The sequence below is a fragment of the Halictus rubicundus genome, chromosome 1 (genome assembly GCF_050948215.1).
Source record: "Halictus rubicundus isolate RS-2024b chromosome 1, iyHalRubi1_principal, whole genome shotgun sequence".
NCBI classification, from domain to species: Eukaryota; Metazoa; Arthropoda; class Insecta; order Hymenoptera; family Halictidae; genus Halictus; species Halictus rubicundus.
Genome location: NC_135149.1, coordinates 22843062 through 22864644, shown reverse-complemented (window position 1 = coordinate 22864644; position 21583 = coordinate 22843062). Strand labels below are relative to the sequence as shown.

At 37.8% G+C, this 21583-nt stretch overlaps 3 protein-coding genes across 6 annotated transcripts; 2 read left to right on the top strand and 1 right to left on the bottom strand.

The window, feature by feature from the left end:
* LOC143357906 (uncharacterized) lies at positions 1-12532 on the top strand. The gene is made up of 6 exons (XM_076794606.1): positions 1-106; positions 7048-7258; positions 8357-8440; positions 9270-9464; positions 11459-11692; positions 12058-12532. The coding sequence occupies exons 2-6, from the start codon at positions 7049-7051 to the stop codon at positions 12271-12273; spliced, it is 939 nt and encodes a 312-aa protein (XP_076650721.1). The 5' UTR covers positions 1-106; position 7048; the 3' UTR covers positions 12274-12532.
* An 842-nt stretch (positions 12533-13374) lies between these two features.
* LOC143357900 (luc7-like protein 3) lies at positions 13375-16124 on the top strand. Its single transcript, XM_076794592.1, has 7 exons — positions 13375-13871; positions 14121-14369; positions 14463-14669; positions 14742-14903; positions 14987-15177; positions 15257-15345; positions 15446-16124. Exons 1-7 carry the CDS (start codon positions 13767-13769, stop codon positions 15517-15519), a joined length of 1077 nt encoding a protein of 358 aa, XP_076650707.1. The 5' UTR covers positions 13375-13766; the 3' UTR covers positions 15520-16124.
* A 1780-nt stretch (positions 16125-17904) lies between these two features.
* Positions 17905-21571, bottom strand: LOC143357914 (mitochondrial glycine transporter). 4 transcript variants are annotated; one of them, XM_076794645.1, is made up of 9 exons: positions 21031-21571; positions 20556-20647; positions 20379-20419; positions 19321-19439; positions 19148-19232; positions 18898-19077; positions 18649-18820; positions 18312-18571; positions 17905-18218 (listed from the first exon to the last, which is right to left on the bottom strand). In XM_076794645.1, exons 3-9 carry the CDS (start codon positions 20394-20396, stop codon positions 18192-18194), a joined length of 861 nt encoding a protein of 286 aa, XP_076650760.1. In that variant the 5' UTR covers positions 20397-20419; positions 20556-20647; positions 21031-21571; the 3' UTR covers positions 17905-18191. The 4 variants fall into 4 exon arrangements, with proteins under 4 accessions (XP_076650760.1, XP_076650734.1, XP_076650742.1 ...); XM_076794619.1 differs by lacking the exon at positions 20379-20419 and having other exon boundaries at positions 20556-20708; XM_076794627.1 differs by lacking the exon at positions 20379-20419.
* Positions 21572-21583: the final 12 nt, after the last annotated feature.

Below are 21583 nucleotides of genomic sequence, written 5' to 3'. Positions count from 1 at the left end.
CGGGACACGCTATATAAGAGAATGAAGAACCGGCCGGCCAAGATAAAGCTCGCGCGTTGTCAATCGTTTCGTCGTGCTGTTGCTCCTCTAACTTGGTCGTTGACAGGTAAGTGGGGGTGGAGAGACAAAAAAAAACGTCATCGTTTTCGAAAAACAAAACAAAAAAATAACTAGAGGGGTGGTTGACGAGAGGACGTGGAAGATCAGTGACGAACAGTGCAAGTGAAGCATCATTCCTCTTCTCGATGTTTCTCTCCTGTGGAAAATTGGTGTCTTTTATTGGTCGATCGTGTGGAAAGTCGGTTGGAAAATATTGATTTGGTGAGATTCCAGAGAAATTACCGGATAGATAAGAATTCGCGAGATTAACGCCGTTATGCTCGGCGGAGTCGATACTTATGGCACGTGCCTTAGAAAAGGAACCGGTTGTGCGAGGGCGATCAGGAACTGCGCCGAGGAATTCTTGAATTTTTAGTTGAATGTTGCGACAGTGACGCTTGCAATTACTTGGGAAGGCTTGCGATCGAATTAGTACGCCCACTCGACATTCCTTGACGTGTTTCCCTTGGGCAACTTACGGTGATCGAATGAAAACTTGTAAATGGCTGTGTTTTGGGAGAAATAGTCCTGCGAATTGGTAGGTTAACGATTAACAGATCCTTTGGATTATTAAAGAAAAATCATGAAAGTATTAGCTGGTTTTAGCCAGTGGATTATTAGTGTACTGCAAATTTTGTGAAATAAAAATTTTCTGCATTTTTGATCAGAAACAGCAGCCACTTAAAAACGTCTTTCTTCTCTCAAGAATTTGAGTGGGTCTCGAGTCATCGGTCTTCCTACTGTTTTCAATTACAGCCACTCATTTTTTGTCATAAATACATAAAATCCACAGTCTAGTAATTAATAATTGTAACTGTATAAGTAACTTCAATTGGAAGGAAGCTAAAACTCAACACTGTCCCTTCAAAAAGAAAAGAGCTTTCGGAAAAATAATGTTCTTCGAAAAATGGAGTCTTTCAGTAACTAAAAGTTCAGAAATTTTATTAGGTGTACAAATTACTTGGTCCTCCCCACAATCAACGAATTATAACTGTATTCTAATTTCCAATCTTGCATTCCGATATTGGAGATTCGTTAATTTTAAAATGGCGCAGCTGCATAGGAAGCAATGGGGATTATTTTCGAGAGTAGAATTCATTTTGATTGTTTATAAATAATCAATGAATGCACGAGGGAAGGGCAACGAGTTAATTTTTGTATACCTGATATGATTATTCGATTGTCGAATAGAAAGAGGCTTTTGTAAATATTTGTTTGAAGAAGAGATTGCATAATTGTGCTTTCGATGTTGAAGGACGAGGTCTCCAAGCCAAATAGTTAAAATTCTGTGCCGTTTCATTCACCGGAGCATGACACGCTTCGAGTAAAAGTTGAGTGTACACGATGAATACCGTCGGCTCTGGTCCACCGAATTGAAAAATGTTGTCTGAACCGTAAAGTCTGCTCCAGATTTCCTTAAGTGGCCGACGGAGAACCGGCCGACCAGTTACGTGTGCCCTCCACTGATTATATTATACAGCCGCGTTCCCCTCGTTTGTAGTTACCGGGCAACTATCTCTTTTTTCATTATGCAATTGCTTTCTTCGCGGACCCGCCGCCGGATCAGCTTCCAGCGGCGGGCGCCATTTGCAATTTTATCGCAAGAAGGACACGCCTCGAGGACGGCTCGCGAAAAGCCTTCCGCGTGACATTGCTTTCGACCGCGTAACAACACCCCTAACTGCCCGGGTTTCTATTTCTTGCTCAATTTCTGATGCACTTTCTGTTAGAAAGCTGCATCTTCGTTGATGCTTCTCTCGCGATCGGTTAGTAAAAGTCAATTAGTTTTCACTCTCCTGACACGCATTTTTGCTTTCGATGACTGGAGAGCCGAACGTTTTGTTCGAGCTAGCGTAATTGATTTCGCCCTCTGAGAAGTGCAAATAAAATTGTACTCGTTGTTGGCTCTAAATCTTTATTGATAAAGCGCCGATTTTTAGGAATTGTTCGAATGACTTTTGTCGAGTAATTTATCTTAGCTAGCTAATTCTTAGCAATTTTTAGACTAGTAATTTTTGGGGGTTAATTTGGAGTAACTAATTCTTTAGCTGACTTGGCAATTAGACTGCCAAGGCTTTGGAATTGGAAACGTTAAAAATAATTAAACGATAGATAAAACAGTAGATGCATCAGAAAAATCTTTTCGTGGATCTACACGTACAAGGTTATCATCTAGATCTCTGATCGAAGATATATAGATCACGGAAAGAACCTGATCGAATTTCTGAAGAATCCTCGTCCTGTATCCTCCACGGCCGGTCCTTTCTCCGCGCGGACCTTGGGCGATACTGTTTCGCGATCTGCATGCGCACACACTATAATTCAATTCGCAACACCCGATACAGATACGTTCCCCTTCTTTTTTTTTCTCTCTCTCTGAAGTCGATGCCATTTTTACACGCAGGCCCTCTCACTTTCACCCGAGCTACCGATCGAGTCCCGCGTCCACCTCTTAACGATCGGCCGGTTCGCCGGTTTACGCCTAACAAGTAAAGCCGGGACAGCTCATTAAAACCAGCAACCGCATTTTCCTCTGCCCTACCGGTGCCAATAATTAACCATTTCGTCCCATAAGCGGACAGGCTGACTTGATGCACGCCAGACCGTGTCAGACGAACTTTTAGACCTCCTTCGCTTCCTCCATTTCATATACGACCGCTCGCCAAGTATGTTTGACACGTTTGATGACATGAGTGACTCCAACGGCTACTTTGTTTGTGGTTGTCCTCTGTAACACAACGTTCATATTTGACAAAACTAACCGTTCAAATATTTATGAACGACGGTGCACAGTGAATTCTCGATATATGTCAACAACACGGATCTTGCCAGCGTCGTGTATGTTTACACTCCTCGGCGTCCGAGGTCTTTCGAGCTTCCCGGCCCTTCACGGGATATACCCCGCGGTAGTGGGGATAATTCCGCGACGTTTATCATCCAGGCGTTGGCGACATATATAGAGAAATCACTGTATACATATACGATAACGTAGATGATTTGCACCTTTCATTATGTCCTCACATTTTCAAAACTCAATCAAGCTATACAAGTGACGCGAAGCGCGTTAATCGCGGCGGGATCATCATAATCTGCATATGGATCGCAGTCAGGTTGCGTAAAATGTCTCCTGACACCGGGAACAAGCAGATTACCTCCGACCTTTGTCGCCCAGAGCAGGAAACCTTTAAGCACCCACTGTCACACCGGTTGTGTATCATTTGCGAAAGAAACGCTGCCAGACTTTCGCCCGCTGGTCGCCAAAAAATCGCGGATGATCGGCGCGGCGCGACGTTCGAAACGAGTAAGAAAGTGTTTCGATCGTGATAGTTGCGTTTCGCTTTTACGTTTGCCCGAAAAAAGAAACAAATAAAAATGGTGTGCACCCTCTTTTTCACCGTCCAGCACATTTGTCACGCTCAGCGGAGGTTTCTTTTTATCAACGCGCGGGGATCTAAACGGTGTCGGAGAGGTCCACTCTCGAGAGAGGCCTTTCAAATTTATCGAAAGCGCCGTATCTCCCCGCGATACATCATCGCACCGTTACGAATGAGATGTCTTCAGCGAATCGTGAAACCGCTGTCCGTGTTTTACGTGCTTAGAAAGTTATGGTGCTTTCCACGGTGATCGGCAGCCGGTGTATGTGCCTCCGGAGTCTTCCTTCCCGAGGCAAACAATGAGAGACCGCCGCGCCGGAAACCAAACAATTAGGATGCTGCGCAAACTCTATCGGTCTTCTCTTTGCTCGTTCGTGGAGAAATAGACTGTACTGAATTATTGTTTAGAAAACGCGAATGCTGGCTAAGAAGCTTTACTCGTCGTAACAGAGTCACGAGGAACTGGAGACCTCAACATTTAATTACGTTTTTCCGTTTGTTTTATTTTTAACAAATTTTTCTCTCCGTGTTCTGCTCTGTCTTCTATAGTTCCTGATACGACAGCTGTTCATTTAATCAGAAACTGAATGAAGATTGTGATACTCTGGGTCAAAATAGACCCAGACTTAGCCGTCGAAGGGTTAATTAAATGTTTCCCCATTATTTAACCAGCATTTATCTCTGTTTCGCCTTTCTTTTCATTCGATTTCGAGGAGCTAACGTTATTTATTTACTGCAAGACGCTAATGCGACTAATATTAGTCATTTTGTCGTTGATGACTGGCGACGACACGACTGATTTTACTCATGGTGTAATACTTGTTAACATATTAGGACGCTGAGTAATCTCAGCCTATCTCCTCCACGTTCGTTCACGGACAAATATTACTCACATGAATGTTAGCTGATTTATTGTCATGACTGAAACTTGAGAAATGAGTAACTTCTATGTTTCTATCTTCACTAATTTTCTTTTTGTATTCAATTGCTCGAAAGATTTTCTCGGTTTTTATACCATCGCGAAGTTTGCCATGCAATTTCCTCGACTGCAGAATAATGATGTAAGCCGCGGAATGACAAAAAGTTTTCCAACGTCATGAATCCGATAACTTTAATAAGCATAAAGAGAAACCTTGTCTTTAAACTTTCTTAAGAAATGGCAAATTCATTATGATGTACAGGGAAACTGCATGATTATCCATTTACATTTGAATGCAATCTATAATTTTGTAATTAAGTTCATAGACTCCGAAGAGAGTCTGAAGTATTAAAATATGAATAGTCATAGATTAAATAGCCATTGGATTAAATGTACAAGAAAACTGTACGAAAATCGTTCGCATCCAAACCGTCTATAATTATATACCAAAAAGCAGGATAGTCGCAGCAGATAAGAACCGTTCGACTAGTTTATCCTGTAATCAAAACTGCACTTTAATCAGCATACAGCCGATCGGTTCCATGGGGTTCAACTTTCGAAGCAGCTCGTTATTTTCTTCGTATCACGGCGAGAAACGAGGTTGCGCAACGTGTAAATATACTGTGCATATCTTGTTCCACCATAAAAATGCAATTTCACTTAATTTTACCGTCGCCGTGGATGCACTGTTTTCCAACCTGCTTCGTCGAGCTCGCTCGCGGCGTCGACCAAAACCTACTGGGGATGTGCAAACGCGTGCAAACCGTGTTGACCGTATCGAGAGTGATCGCCCGAGGCGCGGAAAAGTGCAGCAACCGGTGCAGCAAAAAAATTCGAACGGGCCTGCAGCTCGATTCGGAATACGGATTACGCCATTTCACCGCATTTCTCCGTGGCCCTCTTTCCCTCTAATTCTGGGTCGTCGACATTAAGCACGCTTGTTCTCGGCACACTTCGCCGCGCTTCTCCTCCGGACACCTGCGACTGCGTTCCGCTAATCGCCGTGATGCATCACTATCCCGAGACGTGACTCGCGCGAACGCTTCTCTTTTCAGCCGGTTGTCTTCTTTACGAGCGGACTTTTTTTTCCTTTTTCTGCGAACGGTGAAACCGCCGCTAACCGTTTAACCACCTAGATCGGGATCATCAATCTCGCGAGCGGATCGAGGATAATTTCTGGTCGTTAAGTCGAAATTATTCGCGGCAGTTCAACCGTGGCGATCGATTAATTCGAAAGGATTAGACGGGGAAGAACAGAGGAGCTGAACAGCGCCTGCGGGGCTGTTGAATTGAAATTAGCCGAACGATTACGTCGCACTTTTATAATCAATAGACACATTGTAGAAAGATTAGTAGAATTTAAAAATACTGTTATTTTATTTTCAACCTATTAAACGCATTGAGGAAGAAAATTATCTCACTCCAATTTGTAGTTTGCAATTCCGGTAGAAAATTTTTATTTTGCATAAATATCCACAGTCTAATAATCAATTTACGAGGATTAGATTGAAGATACATTAAAAACAGGATCGAACAACACACTTTTGAGATTATTCGATTGAAATTATCCACAGGATTTTATTTTGCTTAAATTCAGTTAATCTGACAATTTGTTTTTGAGTTGCTTCAGTATTATATTCATAAAATTTTTGAGACAGATTGAAATTATCCAGAGGATTGCATTCCTCGTGTTTGATTAATAGACTGCGGACCTTCACGCAAAATAAAATTTTTATACATCAATTTGCAATATATAGGAACTAAGTAAATATTCATTTTGCTCATTAATAATTTTTATATGTTAAAATATATCGACGTTGTTAAACTCTTTTAATCTTTTCACTGTTTTGAATTACGCCTACTCATTTTTGTCCTCAATGCGTAAAATCCGCAGTCTATTAATTAATATAAAAAGACTAGATTGAGTCGAGTCAATATTAATTTTTTAGTAACTTTTCGTAACTTCTAATAAAGTGAGCACTGTTAACTCGAATCAAACGTTGTGCAGTCTGGTTAGGACAATAGACAAAGCGACGGCATTTTTGCAGGAACGAATGAACAGCTCGTTGAAACGCACGTGCATACAGTTGCAGCGCTTAAAATAATGGCAAGCAATTTAGTGTTCGAACACAATTCACAATAGGTCATAATTCCTTAGCGTCTCCGGCACAGCCCATCAATCTCTTCGAGCTATTTACAGCCTAATCTCCATCGACAATCTAATAGTCTTCCCCAGGTGGAATCACATAAACACGTAAAAGTGAAAGATGAATTAATCGAAATGGTCTTCGAGCGAGTCTCTAAACGACCAATCGTCCCTGCGCGATGCGTTTACGGATCACCACAGCGGATCAATCGATTTTTCCACGATCTCGAGGGTTACACGATTTCACTGATCGACCGGGATGATCCCCGTTCCAAATCGATCCTGGCCGCATCGTTGCTTTCCACGCGATGCGTGCGCTTTATGGAAGATGTCAATGGCCAAGGTTGCTTTCTCTCGACGTCCGCGCACGTCCACCTGTAAACGTAGCATTTGGTACCGCGAGAAAGCGCATCGAACGCCGTAATTCTAGACAGTGGAAGGACGGATGATCGATAAAGGATCGGCCATTGGAACTGTGTATGTTAACAATATATTTTTCGCTTTTCCAGAATGTTGTGGCTGTGTCTAACGGCGCTGGCTGCTACCGCAGCGGCGCAGTCTTACGATCTGGATGGCAGGGTACCTTATCCTGGAAAGTCCTCCAGTCTAGGACCTCTTTACGCTTCTGGGGCTCAAGGATTCCGTGATAACAGCTACGAGGACAACATTGTCACGCCCACGCCCACGCCGGCTTACAGGACCCCTAGCAGCCAGCAACCTGTAAGTTACAATCATGTTATAAAACAACTATACAATTTATCAATCAATTATATAGTCACCACCAGTTTCTGTAACTTCTACTAATTGTCACTCAATAGTATAGTATAATACTGGTGGATAATTCGGCATGATCTTTTGCAATCGTACTTTATGCATTGTGAAATCAGTTTTGCCTGGGTCTTTGAAACTGCGCAAGGATTTTTTAAATAAAATATATGTCCTCCTTCGGACTCGTTGCTAGATCTATCAAAATTCGTTCATCCTGGCGCCATACATGAGCACCTACTTCGATTAATTTATTTGCGCTGATACAATTTAATCCGATTATTCTGTACTCGCAGATATTTTAATTAGAACAAATCTGATGAAATCTCAGATCAGTCTGACGTTCATAGTTACAGTCAAGCTTGTTAACACTTTATCTACTGAAACTTATAAAACTGATGATTTTCTTTTAAATAATAATCTCACAAGAAATTCTTACACTGCATTCATCCATATAGTTTCCTGAACAAAATTGCTGTCGCTTTCGGGCAATTCATTATAAACTGTTGATCACTGATTTCAAAAGGACTATTATAGAAAATTGCTGATAGTTAAAGTTTCGAGTACTAACACGCGGTAAATATTCTCAGCAGGAAAGAGAAACGGCAATGGATAGCCGGAACTCGCCTGAATCAAAATTGTCCCGTCGACCACGGCTCTAATATTCTTCCCCTATCCTGCGGAAACGATTATCGAGTGAATAATATCCGATTTCCATCGATCTGTCCCCAGAGCCGTCGATTTACATAAACACCCGCGGTCTGCAAGCGAATTCCTTTTCCCTTTCGCCTGGAAACATTCCCGCTTTCCGATCTGCTCCAATTTCGAATATTATTAGCCCCGACGAAAGAAGTTGGATCATATAATATTACGTTACAACGTTATGTAAGGACTTACGTAAAAATAACCGGTTGCCTCGAAGTACCGTCCGAGGCGAGTTCATTCCCTTGCAGCTGCGTAACAGACGCCTTCATCAATGGTCCTATGCACGAGAGAATCGATCTCTTAAATAATCACGCGTTGTTTATTTGTTTTTCTCTTTTTTCTTTCTAGCTGTATCGCAAACCAGCATTGGACCAAGGAGCCATCAGAGTGAACGGACCGGCGAGAGGCGTTCTTCGTGGTGGACAGCCTCAGGTAGCCATTAAATTATCGTTAGACTGCGGATTTTATAAAAATCAATTTTTATCCAATTCCTGTTTGTTACAATCGACGCGCAAGATTTTTATTTTGCTTAACGATCTGCAGTCTAATTATCACACGTCAGTCAAATCGGACGTTTTCTGTAATTTTCTGCTTCGGTGGAATTTTTTAAAAAGTTATTTTTATCTACGATCTCGAATTCGGAATATTTTAATTCCAGTATAGAAAATAGAGTGTCGGGCGCAGAGCCGATTGCATGCTAACTTCTCCACGTCTTCGTTACTATTGAAATCCTCGCGAACGCGTTAAGGGAAGAAAATTTCGACCTGGTCCTAATTTCGAATTTGCGATTGACGCAGGCAATTTTTACATGATAAAGATTCGCAGTCTGATCACGATCAGTTGCTCATTGTCTCGCATTAGCAGTAAATTCAGAAACGAGGGAAATCCTTTCACCGAATCTCGGCCGTTACGTAATTTTCATAAGCGATCGAAGAAACATCCATTGTTCGCGGTTTCACACAATGCGAGCGAGGCTTTTGCGTAATCGCGCCAGACGTTACACGATTTCTTTTGGGGAAATGATTTCGCGCAAAATCCGTTCTGCTTCTTTTATCGTCGTTATTTCGAACGATTGTCGCGGCGGAATATAATCATCGGGGAATTAAGTAATGATCGTTCGCGGTCGAGCCAATTTCGCTGCTCCAATTATCGTTCCAAGAAATGTCGGAATTGGGAAACGGGTTCACCGTAAGCCTTTCTCTTCCCCGTGGACGATAGCGATTTTCACGGTGTTATTGAGTTCGTTGTTCCACGTTTGAAGGCCGAGGCTGAGGAACTCGAAGAAAAGGAGGAGCCCGATCGTCTGACCCTTCTACTGCCCCAGAGCAAATTCGATTGCGTGAACAAGCAGACAGGATATTACGCTGACGAGGACCTCAACTGCGAGGTCTTCCATTATTGCCAGGACAACGCGAAGCACTCCTGGATCTGTCCCGAAGGATTCACGTTCCATCAGGTAATTGGGAATTTTATGTCACGCGGCTCTACATCTTCAGGTTCTAGACAGATCTTCAGGATCAGTGCTAGACAGATCGCAGCTTCGTCGCAATTAATACAATTGATCAAATGGTTTCATCCCGATTGTAAAGATTGATACCATAAAAATGCAGCGAAGATATAAATTTTGGAACCAATGCATGCTCCGGTACATTCTACAGGGTGGGCCAAGTGAAATGTACCAAGCTGGTTTCCTCGAAATTCAATGAATGTATCGACACTATATTTTTTAATTAAATGCCGCAAGAAGGTTAATGTTTTAGTATGCAGTTTGTTAACTCATGCTAGAACGCTAAGAAGCATATTCTAGTCGAAAAGATTTCTGCAATATTTCTAATTTATTTTGTCTACAGTAGGATCTAGTTAAAGATTTCTATTAATATTTCATACTGCGAAATCATTCTATGAATTCGTGAACTATGTGAAACAATAACAAACAGACAGAGAAAGTGCTTTGAATTATGAGACTGTTGAACAATAAAATATATCAGTTCCATAACAATCAAACCAATCAATCATTCCAAACGATAGACTACAAAGATAAACGAGAATATTGTAACAATTGTCAATTATGAAACTCCTTTAAAAGATTCAGAGATCACACATAATTAGATTGTAGATTTTTATACGTTTACAATTCATGAGAATCTTTAAAATAAGATTTTATACAATTTCACATCCTTTATATTTATGTAATTTCAGTTTCTGTATATTCCTATTAAAAAATATAATTTTATTGAGTTTAGAAATGGATGCATAGAAATTGTTGAAGTTCAAAAATATTTCAAAAAGTGTATCTAATCAGTCTGATTTAATTAATTCTCTAGCACAGATATTCAAAAATATAATTTTGCATGCAGTCCAGCTATAACATAATCGCTAAAATATTAAATATCTCTATCTTAACAAACGTAAAAATAAATATATGAAGAATGCTGAAACTTAGAAACATTTCAAAAAGTGTAACTGATCAGTATGGTTTGGCCTCCGAATAATTTCTAACATTGTCGAAACCATACTTTCAGAGCATACATCTTTGTCAATATTTTTGCTCCCGCAGTCGTGTAAATCCATCAATGGCACAGCTCCGATCAGTTCGGTACATTTACTCGCTGCCAAGTCAAGTTTATAGGTAGCCATTTCGATCGACGATCCTACGATCGTTATCCTTTTTCCTTGAACCAGCCCGGTCAAGTGAAAGCGCCCGTGAAAATAAACGTCGCGTTATGCCGGTACAATTAACAGGCCTCGAATGCCATTGATAAGAAAATTTCACCTCTCGCGTACGCTCCGATGTACGTTTTCACCCGGTCGTTTCCGGTTCTCGTGTACCGAACCAGCGGGCAGCTGAGGCCAATCATAAATCGTGCGATCGGTTTCCTGATACCAGACTATCGTTACGCGTTTCCGGGATAATCAGTCCACGCCCGTTCTCTCGGCTAGGAAAAGAAAAAGAAATGAAAACAGAGGAACCGCGGAAACCCCTTTCTCCTGGGGAACTCCGAGGCCTAACAATTCGCATTCCACTAGCTCATAAAATCGAATTTAGAAATTAATATGCAAGAGATCTACTTTGGAGGAAAGTTTAAAATCGCCGATTCTCATTAGAAATGAAAAAGATTCTCAATAAAAACGTGCAGTAAACTTTTTACTGATTCGAAGTTAATGGACCTAGAAATCATTGGTGAAACTCATAGCTTGTAATTCCTGTAAGCAAATGCGATCGTTTGCAATTTATACTCGTTGGATTAGCAAGGAAATGTCTTTACTTCAGATTCTTCACTTGTAAAATAGTCAGTGTACGCCTCGATATATTTTAATACTATGTAATCGTTTCATTTAATTAAATGTGTTCGAGCGTTAGTTCATTTTTGTTTCTCAAGAGAATTTAAGTAACAGCATATTTGAGAGTCTTAGAAAGCTGTAAGTTTAATTGTATATATTTTTTCGCAGGTCCACTTAATCTGTATGCCGCCAAGCGGTGACATAAGCTGCAAGAAGAGTTCGCAGTATCACTTCGTCAATGAATATCTCTACAAGCCATTGAACCAGCAAGAGGCTGATACAAAACCGAATGTAACACTGAGATACAGCGAAAGGTATTTCCCCGCTGACATTCATTCTGACGATCACGTTGGCGACTATCAGATCACGCCATCTGCACCTATTCGTCGTCCTGTACAGCCGGTAAAATAATCTTATTTGTTTATATGCTTTCACAGATTAATTCACATTTTTATCCATTCACATTGCGATTTTCCTATTTATTGTACAATTCTCCATGTGATAAATATTTTTCAAGTACCTGTAAAAATAAATGAACACACGGTATAATTGCTATACTGTGGATTTTGATATAAAATTTTGTTAAGCAATTTAAAGTATTAGAAGCTAGACAAAATCTCACTTCTCTTTTTAAGAGTTCTAGTCAATTGAAAATGAAATAGTTGTGCCCTTAAATTCATCTGATATATTTTCTGTTTAATGCTTCGCTCATGTGTTTTAGAAATGCATCAAATATTAAACAGCGTTAAATATCATTTTTTTCGTAGATCTATGCAAGCACACAGCCAGCACTGAACAGTATTCCTTCATCAGCTCGTCCACAGTCCGCAGGACTCCCACAATTCCGTCTACCATTGAACCAAGTGTTCCACAGCCCTGAGGAGGTCAACATTCCTCTTCAACACAGACGCCCACAGCCTCAGCAGCATCAGCCTGTGAGGAGATACCCTCAGGTGCGACCTGATGAGGAGGAGTACGAGTAAACAGGATCGGCAGGATCAATTGAAATAATTAATCATTCATCGTCCATATTCACCGTCGCGTCTAATTCGTTAAGATAGACTGCGGAACTTCGTGCGAATTTGCATTTTCACAAAAAATTTGACGTTCCTCATAAACAGTATCGGTCACATAAAAAAATGTGATATTCCATTAAATATTATAGAATTGTATAACATAATTATTTCCAAGATTTTTATATGTAAATGCATGAGAGTCCACAGTCTATCGATTACATTGGCTGGAACCTCATCTTGATTATCGTGTCGAAATTGGAAACGTAAGGGAAAGTAATTGCTATATATATTTATTCAAGTGGATCGTAGCTGTACGCATTAGAAATTAATCGTAGAATATAAATTATTCCACGCTCTCATTCATCCATCCGTAGAACACCGATTAATCCCTTAGATCGAGATCGGATCGAGAATTTTCCCGAGATTGTGATCGAAACATCGAGTAATATTGATACATTAAGTTATATTTACCAGCTTGTTGTGGTTTTTATTAAGGGGGTCGAGTCTATTTAGAAGATCACTCGATAATTATCGAATATCTGCGCAAACGATCAGTGATAATTTTAATGATGTAATAAGCGGGTACGCTAACACGTAATGTGTAATCGATATTAGCATAACAGTAATGACCAATAAATTGTTATTGCGTTATTTTTAACGGCGCTTACTGTTTCATCAATGCGATCATGAAGCAAAGATTATGTAATTGACTGGTAATAATAATTACAATTAAATATACGAACCAAGAAACCTTATTATCAATTCAAATTCGTCGAGAAATTCAAACAGATGGCGCGCGTACGCGGAGAAACAGTCAAATCACCGTCCAAAAATTTCCACTAATCATGAAGAACACGAAAAACCTGTAAATGAAACATATTAAAACATAAAATCATCTTTCCATATTTACCAAGAAACAATATTGACTCTCGACATGTGTGCCTATGTATATATTAATAAAAAAAGCAATTGATGTGTTTTGTATCACACGGTAAGTGCAGTTGCAAAAACGTCGCAATGAGATTCGTGTTGTATTCTTTTTTTTTCCTTCGAGGGTATCGGACTGTGAAACAATTTCGATAAACAGTTGAGAGAAATACAGCGAAAGCCGTAATTTGTTTAACATTCGTTGTTCGGTGAATTGGACAGATGCGGATCTAGAATTGGTATTGTTTGTTCTCGCGCATGTTTGGTGTGTAAGGTGCCGCCATATTGTTTGCATCACTGCTGCCTTCCGAACGGAAAACTTCGGGGTTAGAACGTGTGAGTGTCGTCAGATCGTTTGAGTCTCTCAATGCTCGGGTTGATTTGTCTCAATTTCGAGTTGATTTGCACGGTCTCGTCGTTCGTTGTCTGTCTCACGTGAACAACAAGCAACACGTTTATTGCCTCGCATTCGCCGTTGGCACATCCTGGCGTAGTCCCGATAAAAGACATTCGATCACAAAGATTTTCGGAATATGGCTGCTGCTGCTGCTGCTGCTTTGCTCGACGAGCTCATGGGAAGAAATCGGAACGTTCTTCCCAATGAAAAACCAAAGGAACTCAATTGGGAAGATGCGGAGGTAGGCCCTCGAAAATCTTACCCCGATTACGTGATCGTTAAGGGGTTAGGGGTACTGTAAAATTCCAGAAAATTGTTTTACGCTTAAACGTTGGTTGAAACCCTTGAAAATAAAACACAGGAGGTCCTGGCTCTTAATTCGAGCCGGTTTCTGCAAACATACGCATATACTTGAATATAACATGTATATCTATATCTATGTATATATATCAAGTTTAATCTTAAACGTTCCATTCTTTTCCCGTTTCAGTTCTGTAAATTGTATTTAGTGAAATTTTGTCCTCATGACCTATTCGTCAACACAAGAGCAGATTTGGGTGCCTGTTCCCGTGTACACGATGACGAAGCCAGAGAGCTATTTGAAAAAGCACCATACTCGTATCGAAAACAACAGTATGAAGACGAGTTCATCAGATTTTGTCAAAGCATGTTGAACGAAGTTGAAAGGAAGATCATTAAGGGAAAGCAACGTTTGGCTCTGATTGGAAGAACAGAAGCGGTAAGAACAATTTAGTTAGAAAAATAGTTTACACAAATAAATTTATTATTGAGAAGAGACTGATAAGACTAATAATGTTTCTTGTGTATATAGCCTACTCTAACACCAGCACAGACTCAAAGAAACGAGGAACAGATTGCTCTGTTAACTGAGAAAATTAATAAATTGGTAGAGGAAGCAGAACAAAGCGGTATACAAGGCAATGTAGAGCAAGCACAAGGCCTAATGAGATTATGTGACCAGTTAAAGGAAGAACGGGAAACACTCCGTAAATCTAATGACAATAGTCATTACAACCAAGTAAATATTACATGGTCTATAATCAAATAAATAATTTTGAGAATATGTGAATACAGAAACAATTTGTTTTAGACTGCTGAACTGGCTGCTGCACAAGAAAAACAGATGGAAGTGTGTGATGTATGCGGTGCATTTCTTATTGTTGGCGATGCGCAGCAAAGAATCGACGATCATTTAATGGGAAAACAACATGTTGGATATGCCAGGTTGAAAAGTGCCCTTCAAGAAATCATGGTAACTTGATACATACAATACAAACATTGTATTTAATTATTTACGCGATGTAAGATGTTAGCGCTACAAATACAACTTTACAGAGTAAGCGTGAGAAAGCCCGGGATGAGAAAGAACAAAGAAGAGAAGAGGATAGGAAACAGAGGGCGCGTGCTAATGAAGATCTCGATAGACGAAGAAGAGATGGAGACAGGGACAGAGATCGAGATAGAGAAAGAGATAAACGTCGTAGGCGCGAAGATGACAAAGGCAGACATGATTCAGGCAGTCACAGGTAACTATATCTATGGTGGTACCTGCGTAGTGATTGTTCATTGAGTACCTGATATAAAAATGTTGAATGTTGTATTTAGAAATTCTGGACATAGAAGTAGAAGCAGATCAAGAGATAAGCATGATAGACATCGAGATGATGATAATCATCGACGTCATCGAGATAAAGGTAAATTATCCTCTGCAACCGGAAGTCTATTAACCTTTAAATCATTTTCTGTATGTAGACATTGGAAAAAAAGTTATTAAATGATATATTATATTTATAGGAACTCGTGATCATCGAAGCTCGAGTCATCACGCTCGTCGTCGCCATCGATCTAGAAGTCGAAGTCACAAGTAACTACTCTTGATTGGTTAGTGAGTGAGAAGTAAGCCAGGTATGCACTAAACAATATACCATATTCGTCTCAATTACTGTACAGGTTCTTTACCAGGTGAGTTTCATTAGATGCACATAATTTATACATGATAATTATCTGTAATTTTGAAGAATGGCATAGTCACAGCGAGCCAGTCTCTGGTCCTGCCTATTAATCGGAGAAACACTCTTACTAAATTTCATATGGACCTGATTGTACAGCGTTTAATTTTCAAAGTGACGTGCTTGCTCTATGTAACATAGTACTGAAAAAAGGTGCATCGAGGTAATGTCGAGCGAGGAGTAGTAAAAGTCGTTCCCATACGAAAGGTATTCTTATCATGTAGTATTATAGATATTGTCTACAGAGCAAGATAGGAGAAGGTATACCTATGCTTGCTTTGATCGGTTTAATGTCTTCATAGGGTAAATCAATTATATAATTTCAACGACAGCATAGCTTTTTTATCGAAAAAGAAATTAGTGGTTTAGTGGAGGAAATCAGTGCCTACTTCCGTAGACCTGCCACAACAGTGCCCTGTGTGACTGTGACTATACAATCCTAGCTTCTACTACGCATTTCTGAGGTATTTATATCGGAATGATAATACCAAACATGTCCTTTTATTAGGAAAATTAGACATTTTGAAAACGGTGATCTTTATTTTCGAGCGATACTCGAGTGCTTTAAAAGTTACGATAACAAACTCCTGCTCTTACTTTCCTTATTCCCTAATTGCGATTTATTGGAGCATATTCAGTTTAAAGCCGAGCTAATATCTGTCTACCAACTAGCGAGGGAAGTTATGTTGCGTAGGTCCAACGGAGAGTAATTTTAATAATCCAACTTTTTAGAACAACGAATCCACATGTATAGTCCAGATAATATAAAACTGTACTCATTTAACAGCCGTCCCGGCTATGATTTACGAAGCGACGAATTCATTGGGCTTATAAGTTAGCATGTAGTCGCAAATCATATAAATGTGTTTTCTTCAGAACTTTTTCATGAAATATTTTGTCATATGTATTATGGAGAATACTCTTCTTCCCTTTGCATGCCATTTTTCTTCGCTATTTTTAGTTCTGATAGACTCAGGACGTAGGCGAAGCTCAGTCAAATTTTCTAATTAGAAAGTCGTGATATTTTAGCGTCATCGTACATCGATTCGAAGGTTGATGACAGGTCACATATCATGGAATCATGTGTTATATATGTATATGGTGCTCCGAGGAGATCCCCTTAAATCGTATCTTGTCTCATTCTTTTTTGCCGTGTCCTCATTTCGGCTTGATAGAAGACTCTCATACTTTATACGCGTACTACATTTGTGTGATTCGTGTTTGCTCATAATAAATGGTACACACATTCAATAATCTGCTTTTTGAAGCAACTAGACACAAAGACCAGATTACAAAAATAATAGCTTTCAACGGAAGATATCATCTTGTATTGTCACATTGATATGAATGAAATTCTATTCATGGCAAAGCATCAACTCAAATACCCGATGTTTTAAATACTATTTTTTTATTATTGATCTTTACATTCGTGATAGATAAGCTATTTGGTTTTGTTTTCAATGTTACAATTGAAGATGATCACTTTTAATTTATCTGCTTTCCCACACATGTAGCCGACAGAAGTATGATATACTTTTTTTTTTAATTATTTCGTGTATTAAGGCAAGGTTAACAAATAATATACAGATACTCGTTATCTAGGTGTTTGGTAACAATCGAAATTAATATGAGAAGAAAACAGTGCTGGATGCATAATCTCTAAAAAATGTATTGTCTATTTTCAGACAAAAGAGGACATACCATGGGGATGTAACCAATGCAACAGGCTCACTTTGCACACTGCTTAATATAATATTAAGGTAAAGATTTTGCATAATCTACAAATTCAAATGAAATCGTGATTTTTATACAACTACGCCTGAATTAATTTTCGTCATGTCGCGCTGTTTTTAAATTGATTACGGAGAAATAAAGTATCATGAAGTACAATTTTTAATTAGCATTGTCAACGTTATGTCACAAATATGAGAGATGTGTTTAAAACAGATTTACTAGCAGTTTATTCATATTTGATGCAAATGTTACTTTTAAACTATCTGTATATATATACATATATATTTATATATATATATATATATATATATTAAAACACAGACGTCAAGGTAAATTATCTATAATTTGCATTGTAATACTCGTAAGATTGTTAATTGAAATTAATAAAACAGTACTACAATGAAAACATCCGGTTATTTAAAACAAAAAAAAACATACAAATACTTCTAAAAACGATCAAAACCCAATGATTATGAATGGATCAGTGAGATTGTATAACATTGTATAATATTGAAGGAACTGTATAATTTATTAAATAAGTATATACATCATTAATACATTATCGAGCGATAGGATATATACTCTATCCAAATACTGTACATAGTAGTAATATTTGCTATACTACAAGTATGTGCTATTATCAAATCTTTATACAAACTAAAAATACTGTACATCAAGTGTAAATAGTTGCTGAGCGACATTCAATTTGCCGTGTATAAATTGTTTACTTTCACCCAGCTTTCATACCAACAGAGATACCAAAATAATTTATAGCATATCATTCAGTCGAAACAATTTTATTTAAGCCCCATACTTTTTGTAACCTAAAAATAATATATTAAATAATTAGTGTGATCTGTTTTAGAATTGTCTTAATAATAAAAAGCGAAAAAGATTCGAAAAAAAAGTTATACTACCTCTTCATATACAGTCCAAGCCATAGCAGTCACTAACGTCCTTCTCAACATTCGTGGCACAATGCCTTTGAAGTATCCTAACACACCGTATTTCTTGTAAATTCTGAATGCTGCGACACGAACGCCTGTGAATTCATTTGGATATAACTGCATCTTCGTTTTAATCACGTCCGCTGGTTGTGTAGCAATAGAAGCAAATATTCCTGCTAGTATTCCACAACTAAAATGAATTGGAGCTGACAATTTGGCGCATGGTAAATCTGGAAATAAATATATTCGTTAATAATCATCGTCTAGAAATTTAATGGTTCTTTTACTTTCTTTTAGTAGCACTTACCTGCTTCTACGGCGATATTTTTTAATCGAGTATAAAACATAAGATAAAGACCGCTAAACGGAGCGTCCCTTAACAATGTCGGAACTAATCCGCTTGAAAGTCCTCTCACTCCCTCCTGCTTGTAAATTAATCTCAATGCTTCCCTTATGCTATTGTATTTATAAACTTCGCTCTATAAAATTAAATTATCACCAAATTATTGACTTCTGTGCCATTTTTATTAATCTGAAAGCTGTCAAGCATACGTACTTCGTAACGCGTTTTCACTACTGTTATTGGAATTAATAATGCACCGGACATAGATCTTGCAGTAATGCCTAAAAACATGGCTTCTGTAGATGTGAGAGGATCTTTTAATTGGAATGTGTGCTTCAACCAATGTAGCGTTGAGAAATACAGTCCTACACCAGGAATAACTCTGGTAATGGACTACAAAAAATATTTTCAATAAGTATTCCTGTTTCAATATATTTAAATTGAACAACTATTATCTTCTTACCGGTGTCATACCCCTCCAGAGTCCGAACACATTTTCTTTTTGGATTATATGGATTACAGTTCCCACTGTCCCACTTTTTGGAGAACTAACAAAAAAAATGATTGATATTGAGAATAAATTAATTATATAGAGCAAAATAATTTGAAAATTAAGAACCATTTGTTTTAACTCACTCGAGATGTAGGTTCGCTCTACTTTGAAGTCTAGTTTTGATAAGATCCAATGGTTGAAACAAAATTGTTGAAAATGTGCCAGACAGTGATCCCGCAAGAAAGGACTTCAAAATAGGATACTATAAAAATAGAAAATATTTGTCTGTTATCATTGCATTTTAGAGCATAAAATATTTCAAGAATCTTGTTACAAAAATAAGCTCAAAACGATAAATTTGTAATAAAAGCAAGTAGATAATAGTATATCAGTGTCATTGTCATTGCAATATATGTATGTCGTTACACACTATCTTGCACGAGTTTGCTCACGTGAATTATAAATTTCCTTTCAAACGTCAATATAGCCATTATCTACAGAATAATGTTCCATGGGTTATCATTAATTGTAAGGACAACTTTTTCTTCTTTATGAGCATGATATACTAATTGTACTTGTTACTTGTGACGTATTATCAATAACACACAAGGCATTGTGAACTATGACATTTTTATGTGGAAAAATTATATTCTGTTGTAACTAAATAATTATTTATTACATCGTTACTGTACTATGCAAAAATATAAAATTGAGTTTCTTCACTTGATCTCGTTAGAAACACGAATGCATTTAATTTTATAATAATTCAACGTTCGTAATAGTCGTAGAATAGATAATTTTTTATTTTCTTTTTCAGCTTGTACATGTAAGTTTGGGACATCAAACTCGCAAACTCATAATGCAAATGAACACATGAGACACTAAATGGTGGATACAGCTCCACGTTAATCATCCCCCATCCACCTCTTGTAATTAGAGGTATTTCTCATAGAAATATTTAAATTATTTTTATTTTATTCAATGTTCGTAGAAAATAAATTTTATTTAAGGCCATTGAAATCCCATTTCTAATAATTCTGTGCGTTACCTCAATAAGTTAGGAAAGCAAAAGATTCTTTATACGATTGTAATAAGAGTTTGTATTTCTATAATTATAATTTACATAACTGGATATTTTATGCATACGAAATCATAATCTAAAACAAGTTCATATTTCAAAGTGTGAAATTGAAGTACTTACAGATACCACAGCCTCCATGACAATACAAAATGTACCGGAAACTTGGAAAATAAATATATATTTGGAGTTGCAGTAAATCAAAGTATTCCTTAGTAAATCACGAGACTAAACTATTCTTTATGCTCCCTTTGGTGTCAATAAGATACTGAGTACATGGAAAACGTGACGGCTACTTACATCTTCTCTTATCTTCGTTTCACCACTTTCGGGGTCAACAGTATAACCCTGCATATCAAAACATAGTCGTGCAAAAAATCCGATATATCAAACTGAAACGTGAATTAAACGTGACTTAGTGGCAAACGTGACTTACTCCATTCTGTGACTTATCTATTGATACAGAAGTTTTAAAAATAAATTCTTTAAATGTACACTAAAACGTTTTATTGTATGATAAAACGACCAGTACACAAATTACTGTTTACAAACGTATTTTTAAACATAAAATGTTTTAACAATAAAATATTTATGATTGTCCAAAAAAATGCCAAACTAATGCACAAAAAAGTCGTGACTAGGTTAGAATGAAAAATCTAACATGCGAAGATGTATACTTCATTTATCGCACATATACTTTTATTTTTTACAAATATACTACTTATTTATTATTCTTAAGCGGTAAGTACGATTATATTGTTGTGAAAACACATACTTCGTATGTTTATTCGTAAATATTTATAATATGAAAAACACCGCCTACAACATAAATAGAAAAACGTAGGATTGCGGCTGAAATATCCAGAACTGATAAAAATTTTCGTTATCTACAATGTGAAGAAGTCTTTGTCCCTCAAGATAATAAATTTGTCTTCGACGTTTGTCAATTATTTGCATATGATTGTATACGTATATTCTGTGACGTATTGTTTGCTCCAAATCTGCAGCGATATTTCCCAATTAAAAATTAATCGGAACAATCCGCTGGTAAATAGATTACGTGAAAATTCTAGAAATTACTACACATAAGTTTTCTTTGTGGCAACCTCAAAATACGTGGCTAAATAAAAATTATGTATATCCTGTGTTATCATATTTAGAGTGATGATGCTTAAAATAGTTCCAATCTAAATAGTAGACGTAATAGTTGATATGAGCATTACGTAGTTTAATAAAAATAGATTTATTTAATATATAAAATTAGAATTATTCACTAAACATTTTAATCTAATATATGTACATTGAAACTGAAACCGTATGTAGCAAGT